The 21,060-nt window shown below is 37.0% G+C and overlaps 1 protein-coding gene across 1 annotated transcript; it reads right to left on the bottom strand.

The window, feature by feature from the left end:
* Positions 1 to 2,427: 2,427 nt before the first annotated feature.
* Positions 2,428 to 20,954, bottom strand: LOC105040105 (protein translocase subunit SECA1, chloroplastic). Its single transcript, XM_010916483.4, has 20 exons — positions 20,403 to 20,954; positions 19,878 to 19,950; positions 17,281 to 17,487; positions 15,649 to 15,752; positions 15,322 to 15,501; positions 14,883 to 15,101; positions 13,776 to 13,889; positions 13,424 to 13,537; positions 11,852 to 12,019; positions 9,751 to 9,926; positions 9,053 to 9,119; positions 8,835 to 8,981; positions 7,937 to 8,032; positions 7,773 to 7,841; positions 7,073 to 7,174; positions 4,900 to 5,151; positions 4,671 to 4,738; positions 4,385 to 4,502; positions 3,805 to 4,044; positions 2,428 to 2,792 (listed from the first exon to the last, which is right to left on the bottom strand). The coding sequence occupies exons 1-20, from the start codon at positions 20,811 to 20,813 to the stop codon at positions 2,676 to 2,678; spliced, it is 3,042 nt and encodes a 1,013-aa protein (XP_010914785.1). The 5' UTR covers positions 20,814 to 20,954; the 3' UTR covers positions 2,428 to 2,675.
* Positions 20,955 to 21,060: the final 106 nt, after the last annotated feature.

Below are 21,060 nucleotides of genomic sequence, written 5' to 3'. Positions count from 1 at the left end.
ATAAAGTGGAAAGCTTGTACCAAAATGTTTGGAGAATAGTCGAGCATGTATGGTGAACTGTGGGAATGATTTGATTTTATTGTCGTAACACCAACAAGGAGAAAGCAACCAAACACTCCTTTTCCCGAATCTTTGCTGTGAGCACAATAAATGGTTCCCATGTGAAAGGGGAAGGACCCACAGTGGGATACAAACAACTGTCGCCGGCCCTTTCCAAGGCTGTGTATGGACTTTAATGAGGAGCACCCTATGAAGACCCCTTTAGAGGACCCACATCACATTAATAAGAAAATAAGAAACCAATTCCAACCAATTTCCTCATGATCTGTGAGAAGGTAAGGGGAGAAAAAAAAAAAGAAACTTTCCTTCTTGTGTCTCCTTCTACTGCATAATTACTCCACACCATGGACCACAGGCATAAATGGAGCTAACCACCTACTATGGAGTGTGTTGCATTTGGAAGGCACAATTGGGCCTAAGAACTTGTCATCTGATGTGATGTGCCTGAACTCAAAGCACCCAAACCCTACATCCTTTCTCCTGCACATGGGACACTGCAAGGTGGGCCCACATGTTAAGAGTGTGATGCGGCTAAATGCGAATTGGTGAATCTTAGGATGTGAATGGATTGGACTCAAATCGACTTTGAACTGGGTTTAGTTTGTGCTTTTTCCTTTTAATGAATGATGATCTTGAGCCGAGAATTATTCACCCCATGACGTAAACATGTACCCAAATGAGGTTGTAGAGAGATGAAGCATGCCTATGTACTGCGACATGCCGAGACACATCATATCATGTGAAAAATTCAACCTTTTGGTGATGCAATCTAAGAAAACACCATATTTACTCTTGACTCCCGCATACTCTAATCAATGTATGGTCTTACTGCCACTATTCATTCCGTTCGGAGCCAAGAGGATACTAGAGTTGGGGTGGGGCTTTTTTTTTTTTTTTTTGCCCTTTCTTTTTGGTGTGTTACGTAGAAGGCCAAAGCTAAAAAAACCAAACATGTACGACAAAGTATATTTTTACAAAGCTTGCAGCCTAAAAGAACCAAGCCAATAAACATCAGCCTGTAGAAGCCTCGCAAGGTCAGAAGGATGACAATCTCCATCTTTCCGATGCTAACCGATGAGCCACTTAAGTACAGAGAATATAGAGTTTGGTTGTTGTTTCCTCAATTTTTTAAAGAAATAAATATAAAGAAATGAGATGATGATATTTTTAGGATCGTTATCATCCATTGCTGCTTGGGCAAAGAGGCCAGGTTGGATTCCGGATAGAATTGGAGTCAGTCACCATGTAATAGAAAAGATTTGGATGAACTCCTCTTGAACTCAAAGAAAGAGAGATGGTTATGCTTAACAAGTAGTCCAAGTGCGGTCGAACGCTCCCCAAGCAAGATTTTTAATTAATCTTGACACATCACTCATCTCCCTAAGAAATATACTGCATCATGATATTGATATTTATTACTTAAAAAAACTATCTGGGAAAGCCCAAAGGCAATTGAAAAATATTGGTTAATTATTTGTTACTATTTTATACTATAAATATTATTAATTATTTCATTACAAAAAATATCATTCATTCCCTTTTTTTTTTTTTTCATAGGAATGACCATTGCTTCCATGAATGAAAGGAATCACCATTTCTCCAAATGAAGGCATTGTGATTTCATAGGAATTGAGATTCCATTCCATTCCAATACTCATTCTAGTGCCTAGATTTCCTAGTATGCATCTCCAGTGTTTTTTTTGTTTGAACCAAACATAGCCTTCTTTTGTGAGTGTCTTTGCAGCATGAGCCATGAGGTCTGTCTTTGAACCCTTTTTTCTCCAAGTGGACCAGCCCCATTGCTTCGGTCGGTAAAGCCGTTCCGTTCGTACAAGATGGGTTCACGCCTTAGCTTTCCAAATCCAAGGTGGTGGTTGGACCACTGTGATAAAGGGTCACTTGCAGGGCCTCCCAACACCAGCATCAGACATGCCGAGATTTGTCCTCTCGATCTGACCACATTAGAATTACCTGCCAGGGTTTCTTGGGTCTCTCTCTCTTTCAACTGTTCTTCACCATCATTTCTTTTCTACAAGCTATGCTCCAAGGACTCAAACATTAGACGCCTTTACGCCACCACCCAGTATGGGCACCTCGAGGACATGAGGGGCCCCTATGGGGCTGGAGTGTTGTCCTGGGTTGGTAGATTAGAGGAGCATGGACTAAAATCTTCTCTTTTTTTAACCCCCACTAACACCAAGATTCAAATAGCTTGAACCATGCACAGAGATTTTTCTTTTTCTTTAATCTTTTTAAATTTTTTTTTTCCCTTCCCTCTCAGTCGTTTCTCCTTCTGTACAGTTAAAATCTCACCTTTTCTGCAGACATTTCACAATTGTCCCCCTCCGAATACTGTTTAACTTATCATTGAACAGAAGCATGATCCATTGCACATGTAGAAAGAAACAGAATTTTCCTTGTTTGTTAGCTCATTTTCCAGATACTACTGTGATATTAACAGGCACTGATGATGACATGATGTAATACATCAGAATCACATCTTCTAGATTTATGTGATTCTTTTGGCACATGAGTGCACCGATCTTTTGAAGCATAGATGCTTCCTCTAACTGAATACTGAGGTGTATTTCATGTTTCATGAAACGAAGAGGCTGTCATGCTGCCTGTGCTGCACTGATGGGGTTGGTGTTGGTATCAGCTTCCTTTCCTCTTGACCCTTTCTTCGGTGAATTGTCCCCCTTCTGTTGATTCTTCACCATGACCGGTTGAAACTGCAACAAATAGCATGACAAACATCGATAGTGAGGAAGAAATCCTGTCCAAAGTAGCGGCCCATCAGAACTCATTCATTGTTCCAGCCCCTTTCCCGACAAGATAAGGTTCGCAAAAAAGCATAACTTGAAACAGTAGACTCGATCAAAAAATTGAGCAAGTTCTCACAGCGGCTAATGTTGAAGACATCAGGTTCTTAAAAATTGGTGCTGATTGTTTTGCCTAGGCAACTCTAGGCAAAATGACGGGCTATCATCTAGAAGGCTAGCTGGTAGGTTGGAAGAGCTCAGAGCTATACTGTTGATTTCAATATAAGCTCATACAGACATGGGGAAACCCTCTGACATTTCCTTGATTTGGAAAGAGTCTGATGACAATGCTAGGTGACAATGTCTGGTGATGGGAATTGCATTCATGTCATGCATGTTGCTAGAAATCTAGAACACAATCTCACCAGCATCCCATAGAAAGATTGGGAAAATGATAAGTCAATGATCTAAAGCAACTGAAATTCGGAAATGATTTGTGCATCTGGACATATATTATTATTCACATGAGGTGTAAAGAAAGGCCGTCATAAAATTCAATGATCCAAGTTGCAAACCTACAATCTAAACTGGTGGATGTGATCTAAAACACTTACAAGATCAATGCATAAAAAATTATGTATTTTGGAGATCCTAGCATGTGCATCATTTCCAAAATCAACATACTATATTATTTCATTAAAATTATATATTTCAAAGAATTTGATGCATAATCAAGCTGTTTTAGAAATTTATGATTTTTGTATATAGGCATTTTAACTTATTTGTTGACATCTAACGGTTCAGAAATTGGATTTATAACTTGGATCATCAAATTTTGTGGCGGATGTAAAGTACCCTCCATACACCTCGTGTGGATTATAACCACAACCCATATATATAATCTACATGTGCATCATATCTGTTTGGTATGTATATCCGTAGGTATAGTATATAAAGCACTTCTTAAATGGGAAAGACAAACCTGATATACAGAATAAATAACATTTCTTCGGAGTTGCGCCATCATCTCTAAGAAGAGATTATATCCTTCTAGTTTGTACTCTATGAGGGGATCTCGCTGTGCATATCCCCGTAAGCCTACAGCCTGCTGGACAAATTTCAGGGCTTGCAGATGTTCTTTCCATAGCCTATCAATGTTGCTTAAAACTAGGAACCTTTCAGCCTCTTTCATCAGCCCTGGAGCTTGTTTCTCCACCATCTCCTGCAAAATAAAAATAATAAAGGAAAATAATTCAGACCCCTGATGAAATCTATAATGTCGTGAAATTGTATTCTAGCCTGCACAAGAAATGTGGAGAGAAGGGGGCAAAGCATTTGTACACAGCACTAAGATGGTTCAACAAGAATAATTGTTGAGGTAACAATATATCAGCCCTTCTGTGTTGGAAACACAAATTTTTTATCGATCTAATTTTGTTGAACTCAAGGAAAAATGCCCAATAATTCATTAACAAATCCACTATTTCGAATGGTTTATATATCACAATTCACAAGTGTAACTTTTCAAGGTAGAAAATCTGATATGGAACTGAAAGGCACACCGTTTTATGAGAGTATGCTTCACGCCCTCGGTAACGAAGATATTCTTGCAGTTCCTCGTAGCTTGAGCATTTACTTTCCAGCAACTCTGGTGTCAAATCATTTAACAGATAGCAATATCTGCCAATTGGCATCATTAGAATAAAATATAAGTGGGAAGAGATCCTTGTAAAAGCAATGATGATGCTACATCAGATTATTTGGCATTGAAGGCTTATCGTTCAATCAATTATAGCTTAAATTGTTCTTTGTAATGTACAATTTTCAAGGACACGAGAGTCATCTTACTGTTGGAGTTTTGCAATCAGCTTGTCGAGATCCCAGGTTTCCTTGGTAGTGTCTGGACCAATGTTCGCCTAGCCACAAGCAAAAAGACAATGAGAACAACTAAGGTAACAGGTATCATCCAATATGTATTCTATGAAATAACTACTATGCCATACTGTAATGTTCAACCATAAATCCAACATGGTAAAGCCTACACTATTTCTGCCTTCTTGGCTCCAATCTGTTTTACCTCTAGGATGTCATCCATTGTAAGTTCAGCATATTCTATGATGAGAGATTGTAGATTATCAGATTCAAGTGCTCTCCTCCTCTCAGCATACACACGATCTCTTTGGCTATTTAGTACTTCATCATACTCAAACAACTGCTTCCTTATATCAAAAAAGTAATTTTCAACCTTCCTTTGAGCCTCATCCAGTGCCTTTGTCAGCATTTTTGATTCAATTGGCAGGTCTTCAACTCTAAAAGCTCGCATCAAACCCTACATTTTGCATGATTAGTAATGCTTCCGTGAGTATCATATTTAGTCATTATAAAAGGACGTACTTAATAATGAATCAAAAAGCATCCTACTTAACTTGTCATTGTTGATAAACATGAAATATATGGTATAAAGAAAAAGAGAGAGAGCTTGAGAATGGTTTAGAAGGTCAAGAATTGAAATAGCTACGCTATAAATGAGGATACTTAGCACATTCTTGACAACAGTTGCTCGAGACCATCTAATCCAGCATCTAGATGTCTCAAGTTCAAACTTGACAACAATAAAGTTAGTGTAGGACCCGTAAATTTTGATGAAAAACAACTGACGGTGAAAGCAAGATCTTTAGCACAAGTATCATTGCACACTGTGACCATGAGAACTGCACAGTTCTAACAAGAAAAGTTCATGGGCCCTACTATCCAAGAAAACAGGAACTATGCAAAATTACTGCATCACAAAAGAGATATTTGAACAGGTGGAAACATGCATAATGTGAAGAAATACATATTTGTCAGGGGGGAAATTATTCAAAAGCAGATTGCCAAATATGCTTAGGAATATCTCTGTGCCTTAGATTTCCTCAAGTAAAACTTTAGGGTGCGTTTGGTTAGCCATTAAAAAAATATTTTTTTTTTGCTTTTTGATTTTTAAAAAGCAAAAATCAAAAAGCAATGTTTGGTAACACCATGAAAAGCAAAAGGCAAAAATCAAAAAAATCAAAATAATTGCTTTATATGCAAAGCAAAAATATTTTGCTTTCAAAAACTTGCTTTTTTGCTTTTTTTCTTCCGCACATTTAAAACGCCAAACCAAAAAGTAAAGAGCCCGAACCCTTCTCCCTCATCGAGCTCTTCACTTTCCCACCCCCTTCTCCCTCCCTTTCTGAACCCTTCTCCCTTGTTGAGCTCTTCACCTGCTGTCTCTAAATGTTGTCTTTTGCTTTATAGCAACATAGTTACCAAACATACTTTTTACTTTTTTGCTTTTACTTAATAGCAAAAATCAAAAAAAAATAAAAAATACTTTTTAAAAATCAAAAATCAAAAAGTATAACTAAACGCACCCTTAATGATCATGTGCTTTTCTTCTGCAGCTATCTATGTTATTTTGTTGTACAAAAATGGTTTGGAGCACCAAATACTACAGAGAACGATATGGCCTACTCTCCGAATGATCAGAGAATATGAATTAATAGCATGAAGAGAGAGGTACATGTATTTACCCCGTTACAATGCAGAGGTGGTGAAGTGCAGCTGCAAATAATAGGTTCCCAGAACACTAAGGATGATAATTTAGATGGAGTAGTTACAGAATAAAATAGAACAAGCAGTTGGCAAAAATATACATGATAAAAGGAAGTCTGCAATTTGAAATATTTCGAGACTTGACTTTATGCATTTCTGCTTAGAAAGAATGCTTGGATGTCCAAGAATGAACCCAAGAAATGATGTCTCACCATCAATGGTGTCACAAGAATACAATAATTTGTCCAAAATAGACCTTTAGGGAAAGGAAACCCACTACTGCTGAAAGTAAGATTCGGTCAAATGTAGTTTCATCAGTATAAGACTTTTTTTCCCATTTTCCAAAATGTCTATGCAAATGTTAAAATGATAGTGTACAAGTCATCCAACCAACCACTGTGGCAAGGAACCTGAGACTACTGGACTACAAAATCTCTTGTACTAGTGGTTTCTAGAACTAACAATACTATCTAAAGACCAGATTGAACATTAACAAGACATTCTTGATTGAGAAGTCAGTGAATAATTGTGATTAGTGGATAAAGTACCAATTCCCTGCAAAATAATTTTACATCTGAAGGTTCTACTTGTAACATTATTTTACATTAGCTGTGGCAGTTATCTTCCAGTACATGTGGTTTACATAGATAAATGTCCAAGAAGTTAGGTATGACCTGTATCCTGTCTCCACCAAAGATTCTAAAGATGTTATCTTCAAGACTAAGAAAGAACCGAGAGCCTCCTGGATCACCTTGCCTTCCACTTCGGCCACGAAGCTTTGTACATGCAACAACACAAGTTAGATTAATAAACCTTGCTGGGAAAAGACAAGCAAACTATATCATATCAACTCCCATATCGGAATCATAGGGCAGTGCATGCACAAGGAATCTTGGGTGCTATGAGTAAGCTGGCATTGAATATGCATGATGGGGATGTTCAACTTGTGACTCACTATATATATATACATATGCAATGTTTAGATTGCTGTGGTTATCCACACACACAAGCAATAAATTTATTGCATCTTTCAATTTGAAGTCCCTCACTATAGGTCCTAAGACTAGAAAATAAAGCTTCAGTTGAACCCACGGAGAGGGGAGCATATAAATGCAATGGAGATGTACAGCTAGAACTGTCATATGATAATGTTCTTATAGAAATCATGACATGCAGGAAGAAAAAGATGCACACTCATAACCATCCCGATGCTCTTTTGCATGACAAAGTATTACATGTATATTTGCAGATGCCAAGATATGTTTCAAAAGAAAAGAAATATAAGCACAACATATAGCAACAGACAACAACAAAAGAAATGGTAATATCATGATGTTTCACTTTCAAAATACATCTCCATAATTCAGCTATTACCTGATTGTCAATTCTACGTGACTCATGGCGTTCTGTTCCCACCACATGAAGTCCACCTGCTGACACAACCTACACAAATGTTGGAGCCAATACCTGTTATAGCTGATGCTATTACAGTATATATGTACATACATTCATAATTGTGATTGATAGATATACACAACCTTCTTTCTTTCCTCTTGGGTATAAACCTTATACTCTTCAACAATCGTCATACATGCATCCCTCAGCTTCGCAATAACTTCATCTTGTGTAGGCCCCTAAAATGTATGCAAGCACACAATCCAAGCTTTTAAGCAATACAACATAATTTGTATCTTTAACAGTAAAGATGCAGTAATTCTGAAAAGAAAACTTCCCAGCAACAGCAGGAAATGAACTGAACATAACTGCAGAATTATAATTTATACAGAGAGCTGACAAGAAGAACATGTTACCTTAAAAAATTGCCATGAATGCAGTCTTAGCTCCTCAAATGGATGGAATAATGAAATTTAAAAAATATTTAAAATAACATAATCAAGATAAACTATTAGAAGAACAAACTATAGCAATCATCAAACACTTTTTGATCAAAATGGAAGTTGCACCGCAGAAAGAAGCATTCAAGTACCTAAAATTCTGCCTTAAGTGGGATAAACCAACACCGGGCATTGAAAGATGTCAAACCACCTTAGCTTTGATTGATATGTGATTATGATAGATAATTTAAGCCCACTTCCTTGAAAGATTAGCTTTGAATGATCAATTACATAGATAAAAAGTTCCTGGACCTATACACATCATAGATAGAATACATTTAAGGCATTTCTAAATCTGAGAAAGATTGTGGACTACCAACTATTCATTGGTTGGTGACCCAGAAGCATGCAGCACTAGGATTCAAAGAATGTGTTGCTGATATTCTTTTCCATTCTTATAATTCCAGAACAGCTTATGATCATGATACAGATTTAGAAAATAAAAAATTGACGTTCATTTTACTTCCATTCTTCAGGCTGACTTTTCTTATCAATAACTCAGCATACATGAGAGGTTTGTCATTGTAGATATGAATTTCACCTTCTCGCAGGCATAAGAGAGTCGCTCTTCGGCTTCAAGTTCGGTCAATGATCTTTGTCCCCATGTTTTGACAGCTGATTCCACTGCATCTTTAGCCAGGGATACCGTACCTTTAGAAAGCTCACATGGGAATAAGCTTTCATTCACCTGAAGGCACAAATAGTGCTCAAAGTCCTACTTTGTCGAGTACAATACTATGACCCAATGCATATATGTACCTTCCAAGACTTCGGTGGTGGAAGTTTTTTGACAGAAACAAACACCCCTTCTATTGGCTTGACAACTCTGTAGCATTTATATCATCTTAGAAACAGCCGTAGTAACAATAATGTCAGCATGCATAACAATTATATTTGATAAATATGTAAATTCACCATTTTGGTTGCTGGAAGCTTGAACCAACAAGGTGAAATTTTACTATTATTTTACAGAACCTAATAACTGACACTAAACACATAAGGTGAATTTGCTGAGAAAAGTGAAAGTCAACACCAAACACAAGCCCTGAACTGGTATAATATCTGGCCGTAGTAATGAACAATAGAAAAAATATGCTTTAGTCAGACCCAGAACAATCAAAACCAGGTTTACTAGGCTTATGAACCAAGAATCATGACATCAACACAGTATGTTGTCTTTTTTCACCGTGGATAAAATTCAAGATGTCTATCAGGAAGAAGAAGCAACTCTTAGAAGATATATATTCAGCTATGAAAACTAAAACATGGGGAAATTTTATTTTAATGATAAAGCAGCAAGGCTGGACTGTCCTAAACAGACTAGACTGCTAGAACAGACATGCTGACATTCAAAAGGCATACAATCTAGAGGTGACCATGCTGAAAGAAGAGGCTTTTTTGGGTTAGACTAGATTACTGTTTAGAGAGAGAGAGAGAGAGAGAGAGAGAGAGAGAACCTTGGCATGAGCATCTCACGTAGCTTCAATCTTGCCATAAATTCAGCATTACCTCCAAGGATGATATCTGTTCCACGTCCTGCCATGTTAGTGGCAATTGTCACTGCCCCAAGACGTCCACTCTGTGCCACAATTTCTGCTTCCCTCTCCACATTCTCTGGTTTTGCATTGAGGACCTTGATAAAGACAAGACTATCAGATGAAAATTTTAATTTCCAAAAATGAGCATGAGATTCTACTTGATAAAAATGAACTAAGAACACATCATTAAACTTGGGCATTCCTTTGAAGAAGGAAGAAAGTCCTATGGATGGAAGGGCTGCTATTAAGCTGAGGAATATTTGACATTTTCACCATCCATTGATGCTTAAGAAGTTTCTTTAAGGTATCTTGCCATATGCGAGACTGAGCACACTTAATTTGTGTTCCATCCAATAAGCAACTTGAAGAAGCTAATAAACCTCTGATAAGTAGTTCAATTAAGACTTCTCAGAGTGCCTCAAACCTTGACAATATGACGGCATTTCTCCAGAACTCAAGTCATGTTAGATGATGAATTCATGATAATAGTAATTCTAGTAGAACCAAGAGAACTACTAGGAAGGAAATAATGATAGGAAAGCATACGTTTGCAACTTGTAGTAAACAACAAAATGATTATATCCTTGATTGGAATTGGGTGAGAGAAGAAGAGCAAGAACAGAAACAATGTTGCATAAGGAAATGATAGTCTATGTTGCTCAAAGTGGCATAAGAAAGCAGGAAGCATAAATAAATTATTTAATGATCCATCACTCAAGAAAAAATGATGGCAGCATCTTTATAACAAAATGATGTAGAAGGGGCTCTTAAGCTATGTCAAAACATATCATGATCAACAAACTTAACCTAACTGAAGGTTGAGGAAGTCATGTTAAATTTACAAGTCAACGATATTCAATTCTTGTGCTAGACTTTGCATTTATGTCTGAGCTCCCTTTTCTTGAGAGACTTTCAAGTTATCTCCTGAATCAGGCCTTACAAATATGTATTATGTGCAGTGTTATTATTTCTGATAATTTCAGTTGACATCATTCAAGTAATTTCTAGAGAAACATAATGTGGCATGCTAACTAAAATAAATCTCACTTAGTCAGCCCAAGGAAAATCATATGGTTGGAATGAAGAAAGGGATTGAAGATATCTTGTTCAAAAACTTCTAATTTGAATATTATAAACAAGAAAAAAAAATTAAAAAGGAATTGTAATAGATAAACCCCAGAAGGTCATCACAACAATCCCAAATTTAACTCCAACAGCTATAGATAACTCCCTTTTGCAAGAAAGGCCCCACAGGGCAGACAAGAAGGTCACTACTGGCCAAAACATCATCAAGGTGAATGCAATCCTACATACATGGCAAATTACCTTTTTATGCAGACCACCATAAAAACAGCTCCCTCAAGACTTCCTATGAGAATATGGGAATCTTAAGCTCAAGTCTTAAGTAGCTTCCTAATAATCCTTAAATTATCTTTAGACCAAAACAAACTCTTAACATCTACGCTTCTTAACTGACACAATTTTTGACTAATATTCAAGAGAAGTTACTTGGGAAATAATGGATGTACAAACATTTTTCATCAGACAATCATCATAAATAAACCTGTTTAAGAGGCATTTTGAGTCATAGGTCGACTATATGTAATGGCATCTTGGTTTTTCAGCAAAGAATGAAAGCAACTGATTGCTAATGTAGGCTGCCACAACTACTCAACAAGACATTTGTTATAGAAACATTCCGTTTCTTTCCTAGACTCTTCAGGAGTTAGTGCAGAATTAAATCTCTTAAAATCTAAAAAAGAATGCCTCTTGTCCACTACTTACCCAAAAAGAAGGCATTGTTGACTTGAGCCCTTTTAAGATTTTTTTCCCTTTTGGATTTAAGTTTATGATATAATTTTTAATAACTTATATCTAGATAACTATGAGGGTTGATGATCACATTTGAAATCTCTTGATCAGATCTAATAGAATGTGAAGGTTGAAGATGGCTCGAATTTAAAAAAAATAAGGGCCAAAGTAATATTTGACTGCTTTGAGAATGGAACTGACACCATACCTCATGAGCAATTCCAGCTTCACGTAACTGTTCTGACAAAGCATCACTTTGCTCAACACTAGTTGTACCAACAAGCACAGGGCGGCCGGTCTTCTGCATTCTGGATATCTCTACCACAACAGCACGCCATTTGCCCGTTGCAGCCCTGAAAACAACATCTGACTCATCCTGCAAAGAAAGAAGGTGCTTTGGTTTTGAAAAACAACATCTGAGATGATTTAACAGGACTGAGATATAACAGGGTTCAATCTTTAACATTGCATCCATGGCTTGTAATACAAGCAGGTTTCTCAAGTTTAAAAGCAATAAGGATGACCTCCACAAGCTTTGGGACGAAGGAATGAGTCTTTACCCTTTACATTTGGCAAGAAAGTCTTGTTCATAAAAATTTCTAAAGTTTTACATCAGAAATATCTAAACTTGTTTCTGGTTTGCATGCAACAGATCCATAAGAAGAAAACTCAATCCCCTATTTACGACCTTTCTCTCTCGTCTTTATATGTACATCTTACTCATTGCTATTTTATCAAGCTGTAATCCCCAAACCCAACCTGACTGAACCACCTAGCTGCTCAAGCAACCGGGTTCTGTTGTGCTCCCAACACATGCCCTAGTTTCATCTAAAATCATTAACAACTCCATTTACCTGTTTTCACTTCAAACAATCAACTCAAAGTAAGAAACCATAGACTTCACCTTTAGAATGCCTTTTTTCATTCCTACAGACAGTTATCGGTGGCAGCCATGAAGATCATGATTCTGATTCCTATTCTTTGATATCATTTTAGCATCTTTCACTAACCAATCAACCAGTCAAAGCTTGAGCACATCTTTGCTTTTGTTGGCTGTTCAGAGTCAAAATTTCAATCATCTTGACCAAGTGAATTCAGTTCTTCCTCACTCAGCAACGTTGTGTTCATCGGGTTACCTGTCCATTCTTGTTGTTTCTCCAACCCACAATCCTTATTACATTATTGTCATTTATTTTATCTTTATATGCATTATCAGAATAATTAAGTATATTATGTTCTTTATAGACTTTAAACATATATTTATGTCAAACTTTTTTTCTTTTTAAAAAAAAAAAAAAAAAAAACTAAATCATATGCATCTATTCACCCTTCAAAAGTAAAGGTGGCTTTTCATGGATTTTCCTTTACCGGAAATTCTGCAAGCATCAACTTTCCTAGAATTAGGGGAACACCTAACTGAAGTTGCACTTTAACCAGTAAATAACGCAGTATGAACTAAAGATTCCAGCCAGGCAATCATATATAAATCTTGCAGAATGCTAACAAGGAGCGGTACAGAAAAAACTGGGCAACTACTCATTTGACAGCTGCATCACAATAAAGAAAGTCAGAAACTAGAGCATCAGGTATACCAACCCATGGCAGAACATTTTTCCCCGTAGCCCATGTTTAATAAAGCAAACTGCTAACTGAACCACTTTGGATATTTGCAACCCAAATTCATAATCCACCCAGCAGAGAAGCAAGTAGTTATCAATTTCAGAAGTGTTACATCCTTATAAACAGAATTCCTTTTTTTCAGAAAATAAAAAAGGGATACCTTTCTTATCATTGGTTTGTTAGTTGGAACAACAGTAACTTTCAGCTTGTATATGCTCTCAAACTCTGTACTTTCAGTTGCTGCAGTGCCAGTCATACCACAAAGTTTGGGAAACTGCTAATTGACATAAACAAATGTTAGACTCTATAAAGCTGGAATGATGCCAAAACTGACTTAAATATCAAGCATGCATAAAATTCTATTAATTGTATCTCCTGCTGATAGGGGTGTTTTGGGTTCAGATCCTTCCAGTTTTTGTACCTACTACAGTCAAATTAGGCCCCACATGTTCCATGGAACTTCCACAGGTGACATCACAAGACAAGAACACAAACACGAATACCAGTCTCACCTGAAGAAAGAAGTTCTGGTAGCTAATTGATGCAAGTGTCACTGTTTCATTCTGGATAGGCAAACCTTCTTTTGCTTCAACTGCCTGATGAAGACCATCACTCCATCGCCTGCCCTGTCAAAATAGAAAAAAACATAAAATAAGATTTTAGAGAACTTATAAAAAGCTATGAAATCTGCAAATTACAGTGAAAAGTGGGTTTTCAGTTAAGGCAAGTATCTGTAGAAGAAAGACATAGCAGAAGACATGGAGTAACAACTAAGAGAGTGGTTTATAAAAACAACAATAAGGACTCATATATGAATGCCTTTGTTTAGAAATATCCCCTTTAGAATGTAAGATTCAAGAGCAAGGGAAAATTCTGAAAACATCACAATTCAATCACTTAAGCACCAAGCACCATGATAAGGTTAGAACTTAGAACATTGGTGGTTTTCGAGACCAAAACAAATAAAGACAATATTATCTACTGATTTTAACAACATAGTATTTACAAATCTTGGATCATCCACTCAGAATGCCACAGGCAGCACAAGGGAACTCATAATGCTTGACAAAGTAATTGCTTATTATGATACTTGTAAATTATAAGGCATATCTGACATAGTCTTACAAGTTTGGAGCGCTTGTTTTCTACTGAACAGTCACAGATGCATTGCCAACTCAGGTTTCTTTAATCATTTTCTGTAGTTTGAAACTTTGAATAATATATATTTTGGATTAAGCATTAGAAAATTAAGAAAGGAGATAGAGTGTCATATAGCATCCATAATGGTTAGCATTACTATAAAAAACATTAAAATGTCATGGTCACCCTTTTTCAGTCCTTGGCATCCAGCCCATGGTAAGAATCCCCATTTTTTTGCATTGCATTGGAACATAACAGGAATCGGTCACCCTCAATCACTTACTCGGTAAATTAGCTAGCAAGAGGCCCATCCTTAGGAATTTTCTAACAAAGCTAAACCATTAGAATGCCACTAAACAACAAGAATAGTCTATTAAAACTGGGCATATGCATCATACATAAGGAAGACGTCAGTTTAGTCAAGAGCTCTGGATTTTCGAATCATAGATAGATCTTCACAAGAACAATCTTTTACTCACTTGCATAACTCGACCAGTGAACTCATCCACGATGAGTACTTCCTTGCCACGAACAATGTAGTTCACATCTCTAAGGAAGAGTTCCTTTGCTTTGATTGCATTTAGAACATATGAAGCCCATTGTTCACGGGGGTCATATAGATCTTTTATGTCCAGTATTTCCTCTGCATCCTCATAACCTTGCTCTGTAAGTAAAACAGTTTTCTGCTTTTCATCAACCTGAAATGGAAACCATAGAATACACGATACTAGTAAATACCTTCACCCAGTTATTCAACAATATTCAAATATCAACATGTTATCAAGGTAAGCCTTATTTTTCACTATGTTTCAAATGACTGAGATAAAATATGGAAGTTTGGAAGAATTATTGGATTAATATACTAAAGAAACTAAATTATATTAGAGATCAAGAGTCACATCATGCTCCATTTCCTACAGTGTAATGAATATCTCGCTCAAAAGCTGTTGCAATCTTTGCTGCCTTGTAGTACCGATCACTTGGCTTCTCAGCAGGTCCAGAGATGATCAAAGGTGTTCTTGCTTCATCAATAAGAATAGAATCAACTTCATCAATCACACAGTAATTGAAATCCCTCAAGACAAGCTCCTCAATGCTCTGCAAATACAAAAATGTCAAACATTTGTCAGGGTAAGTCTCAACATACAAGTCATTGCCAGTATAAGAAAATGGATAAGCAAAAAATATAAATGGAAATAAGGGAAAGTTTAGTGATTTGAAAATTGAAGCTAAAACAAAAGTTACCATAGCAAGGTTGTCTCTTAGATAATCAAAACCAAGCTCACTGTTTGTGACATATGTTATGTCACATAAGTAATTCTCTCTCCTTTGCTCACTTGACATGTTCTCTGCCAAAAAGAGACACATAGAAAGGGATTGATGTTTCCACAAAAATGGGGAATCCATGTTAAATAATTATTCATAACGAAAAATAATAACCAAAAATAAAGAGCATATGACTACATGGAAAACAAATGTTTGTAGCACCTCACTAGGTCCTTAAGGAACACTCCATATGAAAAAGTAGATACACATAGAAAGGGATTGATATTTCCACAAAAAAAGAAAAAGAAAAAGAAAGGGTTTGGTGTTTCAACCAAAAAAAGGATTGAGGTTAAATGGCTATTCATCACAAACAACAATAAACAAAAGTAAACAACTTTCAGATCCACTGATAACAATTTTTTGTAGTATCTCTCTAGGTACTAAACGAATACAATATATATAACAACCACATAAGACAGCCCATATAGGCACACATTTTTGGAAAGCACTTTCATATCTACAAAACATCACAATAAAACCTCTTATCATTTCAAACACCCTTTTCTGTTAACTCTGCCTCGCTATACAAAATTTGACTAGGGGCTATGGTTAAAATTATTATGGCTTCAAAAATGCAGTTCTACCCCTGCCCTCACTTATGTAGCCTAACTTATTTCCATTTTATGTTGAACCTCTATATGCAATTTCATGAAAATGTAAGGTTTATATGCAGATATTTCAAATAAAAACTAAGACAACCAATGGTAGAGATGAGACTGTCTTTTGCTTCCCACAAACCATCACCCTGGGTCAACTTCCATATAACAGAAGTGGAGCTAATGAGACTAGGATTTTATTTGAATTATCAAAGATTTTCTTGTGTCATTTTGTATACATGCATAGTGGAGGATTTCACACAAATGTGATAAATCAGGGTCCTATATGCAAAAAATAAAAAATAAAATAATTCAATTAAAAATAATTGTATGTCACACCTATAGTTGCATAAATCAAGATCTACTAAGAATTTGCTCAGAAACCAGACCAAAGCCCACTTAATTTGAGTTAAAATTTAGTTATGACCAGATCCATTTCCAGAAAGGGTCAACCAAGGTGGCTAGAGTCTCCAGTCTAGAAGATACATGATACATCAATGTCATTGGACTGGGCTGGGCCGGAGTCTTACAAGATCCAAATCCAATTGGGTTCAAGCATTGGTCGCATTGGTTAAAGCCGAAGCAAGCACACCTGAGACCATCTTGGTGTCTTTACAAAACTATTCTTTTACCTGTGTTTTCATAGTCCATTCCCTTCACTTAGATCACAAATTACTCTCCATTTTCCGGATGATGCTGACAATGCAACTCCTCAGTATCGAAGCTTAAATGCTCACCAGAGTAAACAAATAACAATAATATAAGCATATAGACACAAGCTATCTGATAATCAACATAAATATACATGAAAAGAAAAATAGGACAGGAAGGGAGCTGATTGTTGACCATTGTAAAGTTCTAAAACTTCATCTTGATTAAGATGTTAAAGTTCTCCAAAATGGAGAAATGAGAGAGTTGGAGCATAAGCATGCATGACTCAAAGGATGTGACATACGTTGGATTAGCCCAACCTGCAGTCCTAAAAATCGTGGAACTTGACCAACCCATTCACAATCACGTCGGGCAAGGTAATCATTCACAGTAACAACATGCACTCCTTTCCCACTTAATGCATTCAAATAAGCGGGCAATACAGCAACAAGAGTTTTTCCTTCTCCGGTCCTCATTTCTGTTATCTCCCCCTTGTGAAGAACTATCCCACCTACACGTGTCAAAAATGCAAAGTATAAGCATTAAACAATATGTATTTAACCAAAAGCAGTTAAAGGATTGTTTACCAATTCATTCAGTCAACTGCAGGATAACAAATAGCAACATATTTTTGACTCAAGGGTCTGTACGAATGGAGAGTTGAATAAACCAAAACACATTGATTAGCAGGTTTGGCTTTTAAGGATAAAAGTGAAGGCATTAGTTGGATTGATCTGCCTCAAATAAACAATGGATCCTTAATTAATCAAGTGTCAGATGAAGGGGGAGCACCCCTCACATGGGGTGGGGAATAGGTGGCCTGGAGGCAGTATAGAAAGAATATGCATCTCAGGCTTCATCGACTATTTCAACTATAATTTAGGGTTTATAAGGCAAGAGAATCAAGATTTTATGTCCCAGCAGGATGGGGGGCATCCTGGCCGTCCCGTCCCATTCTTGTGAGAAAATGAGACTGGGATGGGCTCGGGACTTTGAAATCCATTCATGCAGGGAGAGAAGAAAAAAGAGGAAAGAAGAAAAAAAAGAAAAGATAAAAAAAAAAGAAAAGAAAGAAAAAGAAAAATTAAAAAAAAAGGAAGAGAGATGAAAAAGAAATAAAAAAGAAAGGAAAGAAAGAAAGGTAGACGAAAAAAAAGAAAAGAAGGAAGAAAGAAAAAAAGAAAGAAAGGAACAAAGGGAGGAAGATGGAGGATATCCACCAGGATGCATGACTGAGACGATTGTCGAGATGGGACAGGACAGTGAGATGACCCATTCCATGAAAAACCCGAGACACCTTTGTCCCACGGGATTTAAAACCTTGAAGAGAATATTTGAAACTTTGGTCTAATGAAGAGACCGCCAAAAGATGTCACCACATAATAGGAGGTTGCCTCATTTTCACTCTCAGTTGTGAGTGGCCTATAACCAGAATTGATGAAACAAATAATTAAGTGCATGTTGCCTTACAAGTTGCAAAGGTATTTTGTAAATAGGTCATGCATAATTTGAATGGAGAGGATAAACTGATTTCTCATTTTTAATTTACTATAACATTCATCGATTTACCCATATCTGTCGTTTGATTGTGTAGTTGAAGATATGATCAAGAGCTGTGCATGATACTTAGCATCATCAATATATGTCCATTAGAGCGAAGTATGTCTCATGGATCCATGGATGAATTTACACAGCACAGGTGTACAAATTGTGAAATAGAAGCTCCTTGCGAAGAATAAGAGCACACATGTTAAAGGCACATCATATGCCATTTATATGATGGCACAAGAGTCCAATAAATTGATGGAATATACATGGAACAAGGAATTCTATCCATGGCCAGGTCAGTGTTATCCATATGCACATTAGTATTTGAATGTAGGATATTTGATCATGTGTTCAAGGACAGATGGAAAGTATGTATGTATCTAAAAAATTGAAATCAAGTTGCCGCATACGGCTTAAGTCATAAGGAAGCTATCCCATCAAGATTCCACCAGAAAAGGAGAAAGCATAGGCATTCCAACATTGAAAGAAAATGAACCCCCAAACCAAACATGGTGCAAAAAAAGAAGCATAATGATTGTGCTAGACTCAATTGTAATAACCTGACAAGAACTAATTTTATTTGATTCTATCACCTTTTAGGAACCCAAGAAGCTAAAATCAGCAAACAGACTCGATTTTCACTATTGAAGATAGATAGGGAGGCTTCTTCACGATTGAGGAGGTTTTTGAATAGTATAATCCATTTTTCTCTCCTGAGAGAATTCATCTATACTGTGAAAGAAAATCAATCCTCACGTCGATTAAGGAATAAGCATATCGATTTAAGGCTTTTTGAACATATGAGAGAAGCCTAAGACTATCTTTTTCAAAGATTAAAATCTAGGATCAGGAACAGGAGCAAGTGTGAGGTGTAAGGGATATCAATACAATGACAAATTTCACGTTGTTCGCATTTTAAAGTGATAGAAAAATAAGATCAGGGATGGGAACCTCCAAAATTCTCAGGAATAGAATTATTTCCAGAAAAAAGTACTGATCCATGCATTTGTGCCTCGAGGAAATATATATTTGAAGAAGGTTATTTCTCTTTGTTGAGGGCCCTGAATCCTGTGAATGCTAAATGGCCATTATGATCTTTGACCAATGAAAAGAATGAAAGGACAGAGTTGAGAATAAATGATATGTGGGACCAATCTCCTATCATTTTTCAGACTAGGAAAGATTATGCATTGGGGAAGTTCCATTTTGGGTCATGTATCTGATCCCTGAACATGCTCACAAAATGCAGTCTTATAAAAACCATAGAGCATCTTAAAATATGCTTATGAAACAAGTCAGGAAAGAGAACCAGATAGATATTCAAAGAAAAAGAATGAAAAATGAAAACAGTACCTATTAATTGAACATCAAAAGGACGAAGGCCTAAAACTCTCTTTGAAGCTTCTCTCACGACAGCGAATGCTTCCTGATAACAGAGAATCATCTTTGGTAAGTGAAAGTAATTCTTGCTCTTATCTATGAAGACATGGTAATGTCAATGATAAATTATGCAAATAGCAGCAGTAGTTCAGTATGAAGGCTGTAATTTCAGAAGTAGACATAGTTATGGTTCCAACCAATTCATTTGCATTTATTCACTCCAGTTTCATGAAATTTTCGTAGAGAGATGTAGCCATCCTTAGTTTGCATGCAGAACCATTTATGTTTCACATGTTCTCATGAGCTTCCCTGGGTGTATACTACATCAAGCAGCAGTTCTGAATTCTATATAGACCACATTTAGATACAAACTCTAGGAACCTCTAGATTTAGAAAAGCCAAAAACAAAGACATATAACAATACCATCATAGCAAATGAAAACAGTAAGAATCTTTATTGAACGGGGAAGAAGGAGAGGTGGATAGGAATAAACTTACTGGAAGAAGAGAGTCGAGGGACTCATTATTCTGTGCTCGCTCCTTCAAAACTGACGTCCTCTCCCTCAGCTCCGAATCTGAGAGCCGAGACATCTCCGGCTCTAACCTATTGATCAAAGCCACGGTCTCCGAGTATCGCTGCCTCGCGGCCTCACCGGTATCGGTTCCCTTGAAAAGCCCGCCCAGGAGGCCACCCAGAGAAGCCCTCACAACACCGACACGCTGCCTTCTCGCACGGCCACAAGAGGCGGTGCTCGCCATGAAATCATCATACGTTGGGCGGGGCTTCCGACCGGCAAAACCAGTTCCTATCCCAGTTCTCCAGCAGAAATTTCTCTCCGAGGGGAGAATTTTATGGGAGAGCAAGGGAGTGGTCTTGGCCGTGGGAATGGGAAGCCGGGATGAGGCCATTTTTTATAAAAATTGGAGAGAAGAGATGTCTGGATTCGATCCGAGTTGGGGTTTTGGGAGCTTCAGAGGATCAAATTGGGGAGGACTATTGGAGCGTAGGGATCAAAAATTCGACTTTTGAGCGTTTTATTTGGTTATTCTTTTCCTCGCAGCAACGAGTTGTGCTAAGAGCAAAACCATGTCTGGAGGGAAAAAGAAGAGACTGCGAGGAGGATAAGGGGCCGGGAATTTATAGATTTTTCTTTTC

The sequence above is a fragment of the Elaeis guineensis genome, chromosome 1 (genome assembly GCF_000442705.2).
Source record: "Elaeis guineensis isolate ETL-2024a chromosome 1, EG11, whole genome shotgun sequence".
In the NCBI taxonomy this organism is placed as follows: domain Eukaryota; kingdom Viridiplantae; phylum Streptophyta; class Magnoliopsida; order Arecales; family Arecaceae; genus Elaeis; species Elaeis guineensis.
Note: the sequence above shows the minus strand (reverse complement) of the source record. Positions and strands in the feature narration are given on the sequence as shown.